Source organism: Brassica napus, chromosome A3 (assembly GCF_020379485.1).
Source record: "Brassica napus cultivar Da-Ae chromosome A3, Da-Ae, whole genome shotgun sequence".
NCBI lineage: Eukaryota > Viridiplantae > Streptophyta > Magnoliopsida > Brassicales > Brassicaceae > Brassica > Brassica napus.
In genome coordinates, this window is record NC_063436.1 from 35411344 (window position 1) to 35426171 (window position 14828).

At 43.8% G+C, this 14828-nt stretch overlaps 1 protein-coding gene, 8 non-coding genes and 1 pseudogene across 13 annotated transcripts; all 10 read right to left on the minus strand.

The window, feature by feature from the left end:
* Nucleotides 1-345: 345 nt before the first annotated feature.
* Nucleotides 346-464, minus strand: LOC125607383. The gene has a single exon (XR_007338543.1). It is a non-coding gene; the product is annotated as a 5S ribosomal RNA (ribosomal RNA).
* A 379-nt stretch (nucleotides 465-843) lies between these two features.
* Nucleotides 844-954, minus strand: LOC125607647 (annotated as a pseudogene).
* A 377-nt stretch (nucleotides 955-1331) lies between these two features.
* On the minus strand, nucleotides 1332-1450 carry LOC125607440. Its single transcript, XR_007338599.1, has one exon. It is a non-coding gene; the product is annotated as a 5S ribosomal RNA (ribosomal RNA).
* A 379-nt stretch (nucleotides 1451-1829) lies between these two features.
* LOC125607510 lies at nucleotides 1830-1948 on the minus strand. Its single transcript, XR_007338669.1, has one exon. It is a non-coding gene; the product is annotated as a 5S ribosomal RNA (ribosomal RNA).
* A 379-nt stretch (nucleotides 1949-2327) lies between these two features.
* Nucleotides 2328-2446, minus strand: LOC125607489. The gene has a single exon (XR_007338648.1). It is a non-coding gene; the product is annotated as a 5S ribosomal RNA (ribosomal RNA).
* A 379-nt stretch (nucleotides 2447-2825) lies between these two features.
* Nucleotides 2826-2944, minus strand: LOC125607470. The gene has a single exon (XR_007338628.1). It is a non-coding gene; the product is annotated as a 5S ribosomal RNA (ribosomal RNA).
* Nucleotides 2945-3321: 377 nt separating this feature from the next.
* LOC125607485 lies at nucleotides 3322-3440 on the minus strand. Its single transcript, XR_007338644.1, has one exon. It is a non-coding gene; the product is annotated as a 5S ribosomal RNA (ribosomal RNA).
* Nucleotides 3441-4200: 760 nt separating this feature from the next.
* LOC106427786 lies at nucleotides 4201-12077 on the minus strand. Of its 5 annotated transcripts, none has more exons than XM_048776930.1 (4): nucleotides 11834-12077; nucleotides 10366-10481; nucleotides 8738-9831; nucleotides 4201-4441 (listed from the first exon to the last, which is right to left on the minus strand). In XM_048776930.1, exons 3-4 carry the CDS (start codon nucleotides 9788-9790, stop codon nucleotides 4388-4390), a joined length of 1107 nt encoding a protein of 368 aa, XP_048632887.1. In that variant the 5' UTR covers nucleotides 9791-9831; nucleotides 10366-10481; nucleotides 11834-12077; the 3' UTR covers nucleotides 4201-4387. The 5 variants fall into 5 exon arrangements, 2 of the variants coding, with proteins under 2 accessions (XP_048632887.1, XP_048632886.1); XM_048776929.1 differs by having other exon boundaries at nucleotides 11812-12077; XR_007338443.1 differs by lacking the exon at nucleotides 8738-9831 and having other exon boundaries at nucleotides 11812-12064.
* A 1766-nt stretch (nucleotides 12078-13843) lies between these two features.
* Nucleotides 13844-13962, minus strand: LOC125607508. The gene has a single exon (XR_007338667.1). It is a non-coding gene; the product is annotated as a 5S ribosomal RNA (ribosomal RNA).
* Nucleotides 13963-14339: 377 nt separating this feature from the next.
* LOC125607563 lies at nucleotides 14340-14458 on the minus strand. The gene has a single exon (XR_007338721.1). It is a non-coding gene; the product is annotated as a 5S ribosomal RNA (ribosomal RNA).
* Nucleotides 14459-14828: the final 370 nt, after the last annotated feature.

Below are 14828 nucleotides of genomic sequence, written 5' to 3' on the forward strand. Positions count from 1 at the left end.
TTTCTCGGCCAATCCAAGTGCAAGGCTGTGGGGCCCACATGATTTTACGGCCGTTTTGTTTCTAGCGAAAAAGTGCGTCGAGGTTAATGGTGTTAAGAAAGCATCAAAAACACCCTGAGAATCCGCTGTCGATCTTTTTTACGTGCCATAACTTTCTGCAGCCCGTTTGATGGTCAAAACGGCTTAATTTGAACCCGAAAAATTACGCCGTCTAGTCACCGCCCATTATGGATTCTGGGGCTTTCCGAAATGGTGCTATGGGCGACGTAGTTCCTCACGGTTCAAAAGTTATGAGGTTTTCAAGTTTAGACTCGTTTTAGGCTGAAAAAAATAAAAAAATAAAAAGGAGTGCAACACGAGGACTTCCCGGGAGGTCACCAATCCTAGTACTACTCTCGCCCAAGCACGCTTCACTGCGGAGTTCTGATGGGATCCGGTGCATTAGTGCTGGTATGATCGCACCCGTCAGTACATCACTCTCGTTTCTATATATCCTTTTCTCGGCCAATCCAAGTGCAAGGCCGTGGGGCCCACATGATTTTCTTGCCGTTTTGTTTCGAGCGAAAAAGTGCGTCGAGGTTAATGGTGTTAGAAAAGCATCAAAAACACCCTGAGAATCTGCTTTCGATCTTTTTTACGTGCCATAACTTTCTGCAGCCCAGTTGAGGGTCAAAACGGCTGAATTTGAACCCGAAAAATTACGCCGTCTTGTCACCGCCCATTATGGATTCTGGAACTTTCCAAAATGATGCTATGGGCGACGTAGTTCCTCACGGTTCAAAAGTTATGAGTTTTCAAGTTTTGACTCGTTTTAGGCTGAAAAAAAAATTAAAAAAATAAAAAGGAGTGCAACACGAGGACTTCCCGGGAGGTCACCAATCCTAGTACTACTCTCGCCCAAGCACGCTTAGTTCTGATGGGATCCGGTGCATTAGTGCTGGTATGATCGCACCCGTCAGTACATCACTCTCGTTTCTATATATCCTTTTCGCGGCCAATCCAAGTGTAAGGCCGTGGGGCCCACATGATTTTCTTGCCGTTTTATTTCGAGCGAAAAAGTGCGTCGAGGTTAATGGCGTTAAGAAAGCATCAAAAACACCCTGAGAATCCGTTTTCGATCTTTTTTACGTGCCTTAACTTTCCGCAGCCCGTTTCAGGGTCAAAACGGCTGAATTTGAGCCCAAAAAATTGTGCCGTCTATTCACCGCCCATTATGTTTTCTAGGGCTTTCCGAAATGGTGCAATAGGTGACGTAGTTCCTCACGGTTCAAAAGTTATGAGGTTTTCAAGTTTAGACTCGTTTTAGGCTGAAAAAAATTAAAAAATAAAAAGGGATGCAACACGAGGACTTCCCGGGAGGTCACCAATCCTAGTACTACTCTCGCCCAAGCACGCTTCACTGCGGAGTTCTGATGGGATCCGGTGCATTAGTGCTGGTATGATTGCACCCATCAGTACATCACTCTCGTTTCTATATATCCTTTTCGCGGCCAATCCAAGTGTAAGGCCGTGGGGCCCACATGATTTTCTTGCCGTTTTATTTCGAGCGAAAAAGTGCGTCGAGGTTAATGGCGTTAAGAAAGCATCAAAAACACCCTGAGAATCCGTTTTCGATCTTTTTTACGTGCCTTAACTTTCCGCAGCCCGTTTCAGGGTCAAAACGGCTGAATTTGAGCCCAAAAAATTGTGCCGTCTATTCACCGCCCATTATGTTTTCTAGGGCTTTCCGAAATGGTGCTATAGGCGATGTAGTTCCTCACGGTTCAAAAGTTATGAGGTTTTCAGGTTTAGACTCGTTTTAGGCTGAAAAAAAATAAAAAAAAAAAAAAGGGATGCAACACGAGGACTTCCCGGGAGGTCACCAATCCTAGTACTACTCTCGCCCAAGCACGCTTCACTGCGGTGTTCTGATGGGATCCAGAGCATTAGTGCTGGTATGATTGCACCCGTCAGTACATCACTCTCGTTTCTACATATCCTTTTCTCGGCCAATCCAAGTGCAAGGCCGTGGGGCCCACATGATTTTCTTGCCATTTTGATTCGAGCGAAAAAGTGCGTCGAGGTTAATGGCGTTAAGAAAACATCAAAAACACCCTGAGAATCCGTTTTCGATCTTTTTACGTGCCTTAACTTTCCGCAGCCCGTTTCAGGGTCAAAACGGCTGAATTTGAGCCTAAAAACTTGTGCCGTCTATTCACTGCCCATTATGTTTTCTAGGCTTTCCGAAATGGTGCAATAGTTAACGTAGTTCCTCACGGTTCAAAAGTTATGAGGTTTTCAAGTTTTGACTCGTTTTAGGCTGAAAACAAAATAAAAAAAAATAAAAAGGGATGCAACACGAGGACTTCCCGGGAGGTCACCAATCCTAGTACTACTCTCGCCCAAGCACGCTTCACTGCGGAGTTTTGATGGGATCCGGTGCATTAGTGCTGGTATGATTGCAGCCGTCAGTACATCACTCTCGTTTCTATATATCCTTTTCTCGGCCCATCCAAGTGCAAGGCCGTGGGGCCCACATGATTTTCTTGCCATTTTGTTTCGAGCGAAAAAGTGCGTCGAGGTTAATGGTGTTAAGAAAGCATCAAAAACACCCTAAGAATCCGCTTTCGATCTTTTTTACGTGCCATAACTTTCTGCAGCCCGTTTGATGGTCAAAACGGCTGAATTTGAACCCGAAAAATTACGCCATCTAGTCACCGCCCATTATGGATTCTGGAGCTTTCCGAAATGGTTCTATGGGCGACGTAGTTCCTCACGGTTCAAAAGTTATGAGGTTTTTAAGTTTTGACTCGTTTTAGGCTGAAAAAAAAATATAAAAATAAAAAGGAGTGCAACACGAGGACTTCCCGGGAGGTCACCAATCCTAGTACTACTATCGCCCAAGCACGCTTCACTGCGGAGTTCTGATGGGATCCGGTGCATTAGTGCTGGTATGATCGCACCCATCAGTACATCACTCTCGTTTCTATATATCCTTTTCTCGGCCAATCCAAGTTCAAGGCCGTGGGGCCCACATGATTTTACGGCCATTTTGTTTCGAGCGAAAAAGTGCATCGAGGTTAATGGTGTTAAGAAAGCATCAAAAACACCCTGAGAATCCGCTTTCGATCTTTTTACGTGCCTTAACTTTCTGCAGCCCGTTTGAGGGTCAAAAAGGCTGAATTTGAACCCGAAAAATTACGCCGTCTAGTCACCACCCATTATGGATTATGGGGCTTTCCGAAATGGTGCTATGGGCGACGTAGTTGCTCACGGTTCAAAAGTTATGAGGTTTTCAAGTTTAGACTAGTTTTAGGCTGAAAAAAAATAAAAAAATAAAAAGGAGTCCAACACGAGGACTTCCCGGGAGGTCACCAATCCTAGTACTACTCTCGCCCAAGCACGCTTCACTGCGGAGTTCTGATGGGATCCGGTGCATTAGTGCTGGTATGATCGCACCCGTCAGTACATCACTCTCGTTTCTATATATCCTTTTCTCAGCCAATCCAAGTGCAAGGCCGTGGGGCCCACATGATTTTCTTGCCGTTTTGTTTCGAGCGAAAAAGTGCATCGAGGTTAATGGTGTTAAGAAAGCATTAAACACACCCTGAAAATTCGCTTTCGATCTTTTTTATGTGCCATAACTCTCTGCAGCCCGTTTGAGGGTCAAAACGGCTGAATTTGAACCCCAAAAATTACGCCGTCTAGTCACCCCCCATTATGGATTCTGGGGCTTTCCGAAATGGTGCTATGGGCGACGTAGTTCCTCACGGTTCAAAAGTTTATAGGTTTTCAAGTTTAGACTCGTTTTCAAGTTTATAGGTTTTCAAGTTTAGACTCGTTTTAGACTCGTTTCAAGTTTAGACTCGTTTCTATATATCCTTTTCTCAGCCAATCCAAGTGCAAGGCCGTGGGGCCCACATGATTTTCTTGCCGTTTTGTTTCGAGCGAAAAAGTGCACTCGTTTTTCTGAGTGCAACACGAAGATTTCCCGGGAGGTCACCTGTAACACCCCCGGACCATCGTAGGCCGGACCAACCCGGAACGTCCCGAAACCGTTACAAGGGTTGACAGTACCGCAGTCGTACCAGCTAAGACTTCAAAACAAATTCAAAGTCTCGACCAGTCCGACCACTGTACCGTCCCTCTCAACCTCGGCCTAAGGCTTGCCAACCCGTACCTCGGTCAAGAGTTGTGTTAAGTTCGGACTAAACTCAAATATCAGCGTTCTACGGGGATTTTATTAAATCAAACATAATTTTATTTATTTTACAAAGTCGGGAACTCGACTAAAGTCCTTAAAGATAAACGCAGCAGAAAATAAAAACAAACGAGTCAACGGGTACCCATGAAAAACAAAACGAGTGAAAACATCAACATCTTGCGCCTTGCAAACAACAACGGAAATCTACGCGTGGCCTCGTCCTCCGCACCCTGCAAACGCCCAATCCCCTAAGGTTACCTGCATAGTAGAAGAGGGAATGAGTAATCGAAATCACTCAGTGAGTTCCCAAAACAAAACAACAACTACCCCCTTCAGCCCATGCTCAAACAACAAGAGCAACACAACAAAGCAATGCAATAACAACAACAGAAATTAAATATGCAATGCGAGAATTTAAACATGAATACAATGCAAAAACTTAAACATGAATGCAATGCAACTACTCTACACCCAAGTCTCCCACCGAGACTTAACTACAAAACTAAGACTCGATCTAGACTCAATCCTAGACTCAAACACTACAAAACAAAACACTCAAAGGATGGCGCCACACGCAACACATCTCGGGATCCCTCACAACACAGAGCCCTAACTCTCCCAACTAAACACTCCCGACCACAAACACATAAGTCACATGATCAGAAAACATCATCTCCGAGAATTGGGCATCTCCCAATCTAACTCGGGCCGCATCGTCATGCAGCGCTTGTCCATGGGCGCGACCCACTTCACGTGGCAAGCAATGGAGAGATGGTCACTCCACCACTGGAGAATTGGGTATCTCCCAATCTAACTCCGAGACAGCCATGCACTTTAGTCTAGAAGCAACACAACACATCAAAACAATAATCAAGCGTGAGGGAGCTCCACCTCTAACCTCCACGCACAACTAGACTAAATGCACAACACATCCCACACTCGCCCTAGCCTAGACAAAACACAAACACACTAGCATGAGGGGGCAGAGCCACAAACCTCAATACAACCCTAAGCCTAGACTCAACCTAAAACAACTAAAGCGAGCGACACACTACAACTACCCGGCAAAAGAGAGAGTCACTCAAATCTCTTTGCAACCCAAAACTACACTACAATGCATGAGCATATGAACTACATGAGAGAGTTACACTCAAATCTTCATGCTTCACAACAACAACTCATAAGCTACAACTAATCAAACGAATGCATGCATGCAACTAACGACATAACAACACAATGCATGTCTAACATATCATCACCCCTAGATGAATATGTTCACCACCACAAGACATGCAATGCACAAATACAACTAATGCATGAAAGAAAGTAAACACTCAAGTATGGGGACTACCAATCTCCCACACACACACACACACAAACAATCATAGCCACAAATGTGGTTCAATCACAAGAACTAAAACGTTTCTTGCTCCTCCACCTGCACACACACACGGTTAGAACACACAACAAAACCAGGGAAACCCACCTAAAACTTCACAAACCGCACAACAGCTCCAAAAGCAAAAGACCTAAGGTTAACACTAAAACCGATCAAAGAGAGGCTAAAGGCTAAGAGGAAAAAGGGAACCTACAAACGATCAACTAAGGTCTTACCACCACTCCTAGCACTCCACAACCGATCCTAGAGCAAGGATCAAGCCACGCAAAAGCCTTCCACACTCACCTCACATACTCAAAAATTTTATCGGTTTTAAGCCATTTTCTCTCTCTAGAACAAACCATAAGATCGACTGAGAGAGAAAGCTCAGGGGTTTCTAAACTTCAAAAACACATCCTAAGGGTTCTATTTATAGCCAAAGGGAGGGATGGGAGCACTTGACACATGTTCACACACTTGACACCAATTTAAACTCGAAATTCATGCATGTGGGTAAATACACTTAATCTACTCTTTTTCTTCTGAGCTTCTGGAAGGTCACTTACTTTACCTTGAAGTTCAAGTGTATAAAATCTCAGCTCCAAACTTGATCGGCAAGTTACTTTGCCCCATAACCCATTTTTAAGACTTAAATGAGCTATTTGCAAAACACATGGTAAACCTACTCCTTAGGTTTGTTACCCATTATTCCTGTAGACTCCATGAGGTGCTGAATTGACCAATGCATGCTCTCCTTCATGCCTGACGTTATTCCACTCCAAATATTTTTTCTTCATGAAGGGCTTTTTTACCACTTTTGGTTAATGGACTGCTCCACTTACTCCAGGCTTCAAGTGATTGTTCCAGCCTGCTCCATTACTTCATTTGGGTCCTAAATGAACCTTAGATGTAGAGGTTTTGAGGTAGAAACCCATTTCTCCAGCCCATGTCTTCTTTGCCATTTATAGCCCATTTCGGGTATAAAACGTGTATTCATGATTTCTTGCTCTCTAGATGTCTTTTGCCCATGATTTCTTCACTCAAAAATCCCTTGATTTATTCCACACCTTGTCCAGGTTTGAAGGAATTTTTCTCCTACACGTGGCATGCTCCTATTTGTTGCTCGGAAGTGGTAAATGGACCAATAAGGCACTTTCTCTCTCCTTTGACTTTGGTTGACTTTGACTTCTGAGTTGACCACTTTCAAAACCTGAGGAAATGTGTAAAACATCCCTTTGAACTCTTTTCTCATCTTTGCACATCTTCATTTGGCTTCTTTAGCTCTCCTCCAGCTCACTTGACCATATCGACGAAAACTGCTTTTCTCCGGATCATCTTGGTTATGTCTTGGCTAGACTCTCTAATATGTCTTCAAATACCTTAAATAAGGTTTCTAGGTTGACTCATTAACTCTTTGATTTATGTTTATCACCTTTATCTTCATGCTGCTACCGAACCTCTGATGTAGACTATCTCCGGTACTGCTTTTCGACTGCTTCCTTACGCTCTCGAACAAACTTGATTCTGACTCGACCAAATATTTTCTCCTATCTCAACTTGATGATTGGGATTAAGTCTTACTTGAGTTGCTGACTTTGGAAATCCTCCATGTTCGACCATCACCATTCCGTAGCTTAATTTCTAACTCCTCGAACCATTTTTACTTCTGCTCGATCGTTCTTCAAAACTCCTCGATCGAACCTCCATAAACATCTTCATACACCTTTCCACTTTGGTTGCTGGATGATTCCACGTCGTTGACTTTGCGTTGATTTGTCCTCTAAGGTCAGGGTTATTACATTCTCCCCTCCTTAAAATGAATTTGTCCCCGAATTCACAAGTTACGCCGAACTTTCTGCTACCACCTTTTGTTGGCTACTTCAACTCTTCATCATCTTCTAGCTTCTTCGATTCTACTCCGATCATTGATAATCTTCTTCCTCTCTTCTTCTTTTGCTTTAACTCTCCTTGATATCACCATTTCTTTACTGCTTCAGCTTCCTCGATCTGCTCCTTGACTTTATGTCGTTGATGCCACTATCTGCTCTCACTATCTTCTTCTTCCTTTGTAATTCGGCTGCTACTGTTTGATACTCCTCCATGTAGGTCTAAACTCCGCTACCATTTGACCTGATGCCACCATCTGATTCCACCATTTGATTCAAAAATCTTCTACCACCATTTGATATAAATAAATTCTTCTACCACCATTTACTCATATCATGACTGCCTGTTCTGGTACGATCAACTCAACTGCTTTACTCTTGTCTCCCCTCCTTAGGAAACAACTCCATCTTGATCTTCAACATTTCGTCTCTTCTTCGTCTGGGCTTTCTCCTTCAACTCTTCTCGTCTTCTTCTGGTCTTAGACTTGACTAGGCTTCATCTTCTACTCTCATCACAATCTTTCTTCTTGGCTTTACACTGTTTGGGCTTCACCACGACATCTTCTTGGTTTGGTCTTCCTCGTGACATCTCTTCTCTGATTCTTCGGCTTATGGGCTTTTTATTAACTTCATCTCTTCATGACATCACCATTTCAAACATCATACACTCCTTAACGCTTCAGTTACTGCCTTCGTTGCTTCTTCACTAGCTCGATCACTGATTGCTCTGGTCTTGCACACATGACCATGCACGGATTGCACGAAAATCCTTCTTGGGAGAAATATCACACCATCACTCCTCTTGAATCCCCACACTGCTCGACGACTCTTCAACATACGCTGACAACTCTGAACCTTCACATTGACGACTCTGAACCGTTGCACACTCGTTGCCGATCTATACCACGATTGCCTCTGATTCCAGATCTTCCCACACATGCACGAATCTTTTGGTAACAATATGTCAAGGCTCATGTCCTTCCGACACCATCAACACTCACGACACATCTCAACTTATGGCTATAAATAGGGATAGGTTCCTAAATCCTAGGGTTCAATATATCCTAAACTAACAAGGCTTTTAAAAGAAACTAAACCTAACTACCACAACCTAGCAAGGGTTACTCATTAACCACACTTGCTACAAGGACACACCGTCCACAACACAACAAGGTTGCACACGCAACGCTCAACAACACAAAACTAAACAAGCAAGCAAAGCAAAGGAAAGCAAAGCAGAGCAACAACTACAGCTACAACACCCAAGAGAAAGGATCAGCGCCCACTTACCTTAGCCGCCACGAGAACCCCAATCAGGACTCCTAGTAAGGTCAAGGTCTCTAAGGTTTGATCCTCCGGTTGTAGATGAGGCTGATCAAGCAGGCTGGTAGGAGGAACAACGGAGATGGGTACGGCTCTGGTCACGTTGGTCATTGGACAATCTGCGATGAAGTGTCCACGCGTCTCACATGAGCTGCAAATCAGATATGCGCTCAAGTCTGGCTGACTCCTAATCCTTGTGCAAGCCCGAGTATGATGATCATCCGCTCCACACACATTGCATTCTTCTTCGGTTGGAATGTTGCGAGAGTCTTGAACATTTGATGCTGGTCTTCTACTGGTACTTCCTTTTTCCACTTGTCCACCTAGAGCTCCATTTGGTCTGGTCCTTCCATTCTTAGTACTCTCCATCATCTGAACATCTCTTACGATCTCTGGTTGAACTTCCATGTCTACTTCCCTTGCTCCAGTTCCGACTTTAGGATTTGCTGGCGGTGACTCCATTGGCATTGGTGAGTAGTGATACTCATTGTATGGATCAAAAGATTGTCCGATGCTCTCCAAACTGTAATCAAGAGATCCTCCAAGTGAAAATGCTGGACTCCAAGCTGGCATCGAAATCCACAGACTGCTTTCACGAGAACTGATGTCAATGATGTTGACGGCGACTGTGCTGTCTGATGAGATCTCAATAACTTCTGGCGCTGGTGGTTTAATGATCTCCACGTCGGACGAGCTGATGTCCATTGCTTCCCAATACTCATTGCCATAACCATACTGGTAGTTGAATGAGTCGGATGCTTGCGGAATTGCTCCCGTTCCTGCGAAAAAGTTCATGCCTTCCAGGTGATCAGATTCTTCTTCAACTTCTTCAAGTACTTCAGCTTCTTCAAATTCAGATGACCCAGTCTCATGTGAACTCTCGGTGCTCTCGACCACATTCTCATCTTCAAAGTTAGAATCAGATGCTGACTCGCTGGATGAGCTTGACTCACTTGATCCATCATAACCGGCTGCTCCAGACACTTGTCCAACCCTCCGTAACCGTACCACATTCCTCATCCTCGATCTACTCCCAACCTATCGACTGCCTGCACCAGAAACTACAACACAAGGTAAAAGGGTAAGGTCCTAAATTCCCAAAAACTGATCTAACATACCTAATCCTAATCCTAAGCAGAGGACGTGCCAGTTCCCTAATGATGTTGTTTGCGACTCCTTTTGACTCGATTAAACATTTGAAAACCCGCAAACGAAAGTAATGGTATCTCAACCATTGCTCTGATACCACCATTTGTAACACCCCCGGACCGTCCTAGGCCGGACCAACCCGGAACGTCCCGGAAGCGTTACAAGGGTTGACAATACCGCAGTCGTACCAGCTAAGACTTCAAAACAAATTCAAAGTCTCGACCAGTCCGACCACTGTACCGTCCCTCTCAACCTCGGCCTAAGGCTTGCCAACCTGTACCTCTGTCAAGAGTTGTGTTAAGTCCGGACTAAACTCAAATATCAGCGTTCTACGGGGATTTTATTAAAACAAACATAATTTTATTTACTTTACAAAGTCGGGAACTCGACTAAAGTCCTTAAAGATAAACGCAACAGAAAATAAAAACAAACGAGTCAACGGGTACCCATGAATAACAAAACGAGTGAAAACATCAACATCTTGCGCCTTGCAAACAACAACGGAAATCTACGCCTGGCCTCGTCCTCCGCACCCCGCAAACGCCCAATCCCCTAAGGTTACCTGCATAGTAGAAGAGGGAATGAGTAATCGAAATCACTCAGTGAGTTCCCAAAACAAAACAACAACTACCCCCTTCAGCCCATGCTCAAACAACAAGAGCAACACAACAAAGCAATGCAATAACAACAACAGAAATTAAATATGCATTGCAAGAATTTAAACATGAATGCAATGCAAAAACTTAAACATGAATGCAATGCAACTACTCTACACACAAGTCTCCCACCGAGACTTAACTACAAAACAAAGACTCGATCTAGACTTAATCCTAGACTCAAACACTACAAAACAAAACACTCAAAGGATGGCGCCACACGCAACACATCCCGGGATCCCTCACAACACAGAGCCCTAACTCTCCCAACTGAACACTCCCGACCTCAAACACATAAGTCACATGATCGGAAAACATCATCTCCGAGAATTGGGCATCTCCCAATCTAACTCGGGCCGCATTGTCATGGCTTGTCCATGGGCGCGACCCACTTCACGTGACAAGCCATGGAGAGAAGGTCACTCCACCACTGGAGAATTGGGTATCTCCCAATCTAACTCCGAGACAGCCATGCACTTTAGTCTAGATGCAACACAACACATCAAAACAATAATCAAGCGTGAGGGAACTCCACCTCTAACCTCCACGCACAACTAGACTAAATGCACAACACATCCCACACTCGCCCTAGCCTAGACAAAACACAAACACACTAGCATGAGGGGGCAAAGCCACAAACCTCAATACAACCCTAAGCCTAGACTCAACCTAAAACAACTAAAGCGAGCGACACACTACAACTACCCGGCAAAAGAGAGAGTCTCACTCAAATCTCTTTGCAACCCCAAACTACACTACAATGCATGAGCATATGAACTACATGAGAGAGTTACACTCAAATCTTCATGCTTCACAACAACAACTCATAAGCTACAACTAATCAAACGAATGCATGCATGCAACTAACGACCTAACAACACAATGCATGTCTAACATATCATCACCCCTAGATGAATATGTTCACCACCACAAGACATGCAATGCACAAATACAACTAATGCATGCAAGAAAGTAAACACTCAAGTATGGGGACTATCAATCTCCCACACACACACACACAAACAATCATAGCCACAAATGTGGTTCAATCACAAGAACTAAAACGTTTCTTGCTCCTCCACCTGCACACACACACGGTTAGAACACACAACACAACCAGGGAAACCCACCTAAAACTTCACAAACCGCACAACAGCTCCAAAAGCAAAAGACCTAAGGTTAACACTAAAACCGATCAAAGAGAGGCTAAAGGCTAAGAGGGAAAAGGGAACCTACAAACGATCAACTAAGGTCTTACCACCACTCCTAGCACTCCACAACTGATCCTATAGCAAGGATCAAGCCACGCAAAAGCCTTCCACACTCACCTCACATACTCAAAAATTGTATCGGTTTTAAGCCATTTTCTCTCTCTAGAACAAACCATAAGATCAACTGAGAGAGAAAGCTCAGGGGTTTCTAAACATCAAAAACACATCCTAAGGGTTCTATTTATAGCCAAAGGGAGGGATGGGAGCACTTGACACATGTTCACACACTTGTCACCAATTTAAACCTGAAATTCATGCATGTGGATAAATACATTTAATCTACTCTTTTTTTCTGAGCTTCTGGAAGGTCACTTACTTTACGTTGAAGTTCAAGTGTACCAAATCTCAGCTCCAAACTTGATCGGCAAGTTACTTTGCCACATAACCCATTTTTAAGGCTTAAATGAGCTATTTGCAAAACACATGGTAAACCTACTCCTTAGGTTTGTTCCCCATTATTCCTGTAGACTCCATGAGGTTCTGAATTGACCAATGCATGATCTCCTTCGTGCCTGACGTGATTCCACTCTAAATAATTTTTCTTCATGAAGGGCTTTTTTACTACTTTTGGTTAATGGACTGCTCCACTTACTCCAGGCTTCAAGTGATTGTTCCATCCTGCTCCATTACTTCATTTGGCTCCTAAATGAACCTTAGATGTCGAGGTTTTGAGGTAGAAACTCATTTCTCCAGCCCATGTCTTCTTTGCCATTTATAGCCCATTTCGGGTATAAAATGTGTCTTCATGATTCCTTGCTCTCTAGATGTCTTTTGCCCATGATTTCTTCACTCAAAATCCCTTGATTTATTCCACACCTTGTCCAGGTTTGAAGGAATTTTGTCTCCTACACGTGGCATGCTCCTATTGGTTGCTCGGAAGTGGTAAATGGACCAATAAGGCACTTTCTCTCTCCTTTGACTTTGGTTGACTTTCACTTCTGAGTTGACCACTTTCAAAACTCCCTTTGAACTCCTTTCTCATCTTTGCACATCTTCATTTGGCTTCCTTAGCTCTCCTCCAGCTCATTTTGACCATATCGACCAAAACTGCTTTTCTCCGGATCATCTTGGTTATGTCTTGGCTAGACTCTCTAATATGCCTTCAAATACCTTAAATAAGGTTTCTAGGTTGACTCCTTAACTCCTTGATTTATGTTGATCACCTTTGTCTTCATGCTGCTAACGAACCTCTGATGTAGACTATCTCCGGTACTGCTTTTTGACTGCTTCCTTATGCTCTCGAACAAACTTGATTCTGACTCGACCAAATGTCTTCTCCTATCTCAACTTGATGATTGAGATTAAGTCTTACTTAAGTTGCTGACTTTGGAAATCCTCCATGTTCGACCATCACCATTCCGTAGCTTAATTTCTAACTCCACGAACCATTTTTACTTTTGCTCGATCGTTCTTCAGAACTCCTCGATCGAACCTCCATAAACATCTTCATACACCTTTCCACTTTGGTTGCTGGATGATTCCACGTTGTTGACTTTACGTTGACTTGTCCTCTAAGGTCAGGGTTATTACATCACCAATCCTAGTACTACTCTCGCCCAAGCACGCTTCACTGCGGATTTCTGATGGGATCCGGTGCATTAGTGCTGGTATGATCGCACCCGTCAGTACATCACTCTCGTTTCTATATATCCTTTTCGCGGCCAATCCAAGTGCAAGGCCGTGGGGCCCACATTATTTTTTGCCGTTTTGTTTCGAGCGAAAAAGTGCATCGAGGTTAATGGCGTTAAGGAAGCATCAAAAACACCCTGAGAATCCGTTTTCGATCTTTTTTATGTGCCTTATATTTCCGCAGCCCGTTTGAGGGTCAAAACGGCTGAATTTGAGCCAGAAAAATTGCACAGTCTATTCACCACACATTATGGTTTCGGGGGTTTCCGAAATGGTGTTATGGGCGACGTAGTTCCTCACGGTTCAAAAGTTATGAGGTTTCCAAGTTTAGACTCGTTTTAGGCTGAAAAAAAATTAAAAAATAAAAAGGGGTGCAACACGAGGACTTCCCAAGAGGTCACCAATCCTAGTACTACTCTCACCCAAGCACGCTTCACTGCGGAGTTATGATGGGATCCGGTGCATTAGTGCTGGTATGATCACACCCATCAGTACATCACTCTCGTTTCTATATATCCTTTTCTCGGCCAATCAGAGTGCAAGCCGTGGGGCCCACATGATTTTCTGGCTGTTTTGTTTGGACCGAAAAAGTGCGTCGTGGTTAATGGCGTTAAGAAAGCATCAAAAACGCCCTCAGAATCCGCTTTCGATCTTTTTTACGTGCCATAACTTTCTGCAGCCCGATTGAGGGTCAAAACGGCTGAATTTGAGCCCAGAAAATTGTGCCGTCTATTCACCGCCCATTATGTTTTCTAGGGCTTTCCGAAATGGTGCTATGGGCGACTTAGTTCCTCACGGTTCAAAAGTTATGAGGTTTTCAAGTTTAGACTCGTTTTAGGCTGAAAAAAAATTAAAAAATAAAAAGGGGTGAAACACGAGGACTTCCCGGGAGGTCACCAATCCTAGTACTACTCTTGCCCAAGCACGCTTCACTGCAGAGTTCTGATGGGATCCGGTGCATTAGTTCTGGTATGATCGCACCCGTCAGTACACCACTCTCGTTTCTATATATCCTTTTCGTGGCCAATCCAAGTGTAAGGCCGTGGGGCCCACATGATTTTCTGGCCATTTTGTTTCGAGCGAAAAAGTGCGTCGAGGTTAATGGCGTTAAGAAAGCATCAAAAACACCCTGAGAATCCGTTTTCGATCTTTTTTACTTGCCATAACTTTCCACAGCCCGTTTGAGGGTCAAAACGGCTGAATTTGAGCCTGAATAAATGCGCCGTCTATTCACCGCCCATTATGTTTTCTAGGGCTTTCCGAAATGGTGTTATGGGCGACATAGTTCCTCACGGTTCAAAAGTTATGAGGTTTCCAAGTTTAGACTCGTTTTAGGCTGAAAAATAAAATTAA

Bases quoted from the DNA above. Each gene is read 5' to 3' on its own strand.
- LOC106427786 (XM_048776930.1), bottom strand. From the start codon at position 9,790: ATGAGGAATGTGGTACGGTTACGGAGGGTTGGACAAGTGTCTGGAGCA. The intron at 4,442-8,737 runs GTAAGTGGGCGC...TCTACTATGCAG, and splicing joins GGGTTCTCGTGGCGGCTAAG to GTAACCTTAGGGGATTGGGC.